This window comes from Olea europaea, chromosome 19 (assembly GCF_002742605.1).
Source record: "Olea europaea var. sylvestris chromosome 19, O_europaea_v1, whole genome shotgun sequence".
NCBI classification, from domain to species: domain Eukaryota; kingdom Viridiplantae; phylum Streptophyta; class Magnoliopsida; order Lamiales; family Oleaceae; genus Olea; species Olea europaea.
The window spans coordinates 3,078,263-3,081,395 of record NC_036255.1 but is presented as its reverse complement, the minus strand read 5'-3'; the positions used below and the strand labels follow the sequence as shown (position 1 = coordinate 3,081,395).

General features: G+C 32.2%; 1 protein-coding gene across 1 annotated transcript in view; it reads left to right on the top strand.

Annotated features, from left to right (window-relative positions):
• The window catches only part of LOC111368215 (aconitate hydratase, cytoplasmic-like), a 7,084-nt gene extending 4,161 nt beyond the window's left edge, over positions 1-2,923 (top strand). Inside the window, exons 4-7 of the mRNA XM_022989464.1 lie at positions 192-304; positions 417-476; positions 605-661; positions 2,828-2,923. Of these exons, the coding sequence (XP_022845232.1) occupies positions 192-304; positions 417-476; positions 605-661; positions 2,828-2,923 (326 nt within the window). The remainder of the gene's footprint in view (positions 1-191; positions 305-416; positions 477-604; positions 662-2,827) is intronic.
• Positions 2,924-3,133: the final 210 nt, after the last annotated feature.

The following is a 3,133-nucleotide window of genomic DNA, read 5'->3' as shown; positions in this document are numbered from 1 at the left end:
CAATCCCACTTCTGGAATTATTCTATTTTTTTGCTGCAGTGCATTGAGCAATTGGTATGACGAAGAAGAGGGAGAAGAAGAAGCAGAATATTTCTGTAACTCTCCATTCAAAATCTGGCTCAACTCTCTTTGAGTCAACACAACTCGGATCCTCACTGTTTTGCCTTTGATTTCACAGCAATTCTCCACAGCGCTTATGCCTGAGTCACGCGCATTCAGCTTCGAAGGATTAGTTATGCTAACAACTCGGGATGTTGTTTTTGCTTTCTTCGAAGGCTCTGGCTTTTCATCTTCTGCAATAAGGGTTTGATTTGCCATGCAATTTCCCATTTTATTTCTGAAAATAAGTATTTCTTTAGCACACGGAAACAAGAAAGTTCTATACAATTAGGTTGCTACTGTGATGTACCGCGCAGTCGTCCCAAGGCAGCAGGATTATGGTTTCCCTATGTGAGTCACAGATATTGTGTGTGGGGGTAAGAATGAAAGAAGAAGAAGAAGAAGAAGAATATATAGAGAAACAATCGTGTTGAGAGCACATGAGGCAAACGGTTATTTCGCCGTATATTCATGATATATTTGAAATAAACAACGTTGTGTTCAGACTTCTGATACATTACACATTGCCGTCTTCTTAACGAAACCAAAAAAGAAAAGACAGGCAAGCAAAAAGTTTCCTGCATTTGAGGCCTAACACCAGTTTTCTTAATATTTTCATAACATGCAGCGTATTATATTCCGTAATTGGAGGGCAGCTGATATGTGTAACGTGCATTTGCCGTGTGAAATTTGTGACTTTCACATGGGTTAGGTACTTGAATCATTTGCATGGTTTCTTTATTTTTACGTAATGTCAGTTTATTTATAATTATTCAATCATTCAAAGTGGCTATAGTGACATTTATTAATATATTATTTTAAATAAATATAATAAACGATTCTCGACGATATAGAATGGAGTATCTAAATGGAATGAAAACCCGCATCAATTATTAATTTGCTTGAGAATTCTTCAAAAGGAAGTGAAAGAATTTGTTAACTTTTTTTTTTCTTTTTTTTACAAAATTTATTTTTTCGGAAGAATTGACAATTTTAAAAAAGAAATTACTTTATATTTAAAACAAAAGGTGATGGTCACATTTCATTTTCTCTCTTTAAAAGTGAGGTCTCCTTGTTATTTCTGGGTTCTTATGTTGTACTTAAAATTATTAAACCATTTTTGAACTATCTTTGTTTCTTTTATAAAGTATTTTTATATTTTTTATTTAGATACTTGATTAAATGAAATATTGTTGTAGAATTTGTAATAATTTATTTAATCTAGTTTATTGCGTAAAAATGATTGAATCCTTTTTCATACGAATGAGAACAACCAGAGACGAATTTAGGGGGGGCTAGGCTGTAGCCCTCCCACACTCAGGCCCAAGAACTTTTTTTTTAAGGTATTTTTTATTTTTTTGGTAAAAAATCAATTTTTTATGTGTAAAATTTTTTTTTCACGTAGTAGTCCAGTTTGAAATTTTGTAGCCCGGTCTTGAATCCGTCCCTGAACAACTAGGTTGTTTACAATTAATTAACAAATAAACATAGCTAACAACAAGCTTTAGACTAATTTAATAGTGAAAAAGTTCATTAAATGAAGAGGTCAGGTTTTAATAGCTTTTAATTTTGATTGTCGTAATCCATTTGCGATCAACTTTGCTCTACATATTTGATATTGAAGAAATTAAGATGAAGTCGTTTTTTATGTCGCTTAATTTTGTGACATTTTCGTTAATTTTCTTTTTCTATACTCGTATTCTCATAATATTATGTTTAGAAAATTTAATTAGCAAAAATGCAAAAAAGATGACAATGAATAAAGTTCAAATTTTGGATTTCTTTTTCTTCTTTCTCTATTCGAAACTTTATTTCTAAATTTAAAAAATTAATTTGATAAGAATGTTAATTAGAATTTAGATGTGATCGATCGTTTGTGCCAAAAAAGAAAAAGAAAGGGAAAGGTAATTTTCTTATAAGTAAAAACAATGTTCTTATCTAAACTAAAACTAAGAAAAAGAAAAATAGGATAAATTCAGTATAGAAAGAAAAGCGTAAAATAAGAAATTTATATTTGTCTTTGTTTATACTTTAATATTTATATTTTAAAAGGCAAGGAGCTTTTGTTTAAAGTTAGATACCGTTGACCTTCAAATTTAGTGGGACTTAGGCATCAATAGATCACAACTCCTCTTATGTTCATGCTTATGCTATAGCACACTTGGACACACACGTTAGAAGCTCCAATCAACGATCCATGAGGAGATATGCAATATCGTATGCACTTTAACGCTTAAATCAAATAATAAATAATATTTTAGGAGAAAAAAAAAAGATGGGTATGTAGAAGTCGGGTTAAAACTTAATATTAGATTACCCATAAAATGACATGAAGGTTGAGTATCTATAGACTACGGATGAGGCCTTTTGGACGTTATTCACGTGGTTTCATCTCAATGGCTTGTTTAGATGAAAATGCGAAATTTGTCCAAATTAGGAGGCCTTCTGGACGTTAGTCACATGGTTTCATCTATAACGAGCAATTCGATTTGACTAAAACTCCAAAATGGTGGCTCGTTTGAGTAGACCAATTTTGAAATTCATGTTCTTATTTTTTAGTCTTAACTGGATCGAATTACTCTTTAGAACTTAATGAGCTATAATACCATGTAAAGACATGGGGTTCTATCATTAAATATCAACCTTATTAAAAGGAGTAATTCAAGACTTTATAAATTAATCTATATTTTTATATTTATTCGATGTGTGATTATATCCCTTAACATAGGTTACATACATATCAAGCTTCATGATTTCAAAAACTAACCATCGTAAGCCTCTAAACCTTTTGCACACTGCCCTAGCTGGATCAATAAGGATGTGATTGCAAACCACTTTTCAGAGGTGTCACACCAATCATTTCGTACAAGGTGTTAAAAAATACAACTTGCTTAAGACATCTAGAGTCGGACTTCGCTAGCCTCAGACCCAAAAGGCCAAGTTAGGCTGCCTATGTTGAGAAACGACTAGGCGCATCGGAGTGATGATGTGACAAGTTGTGTCGCCTCAAAGGAGAATAGGCTTTGAGGCTGTG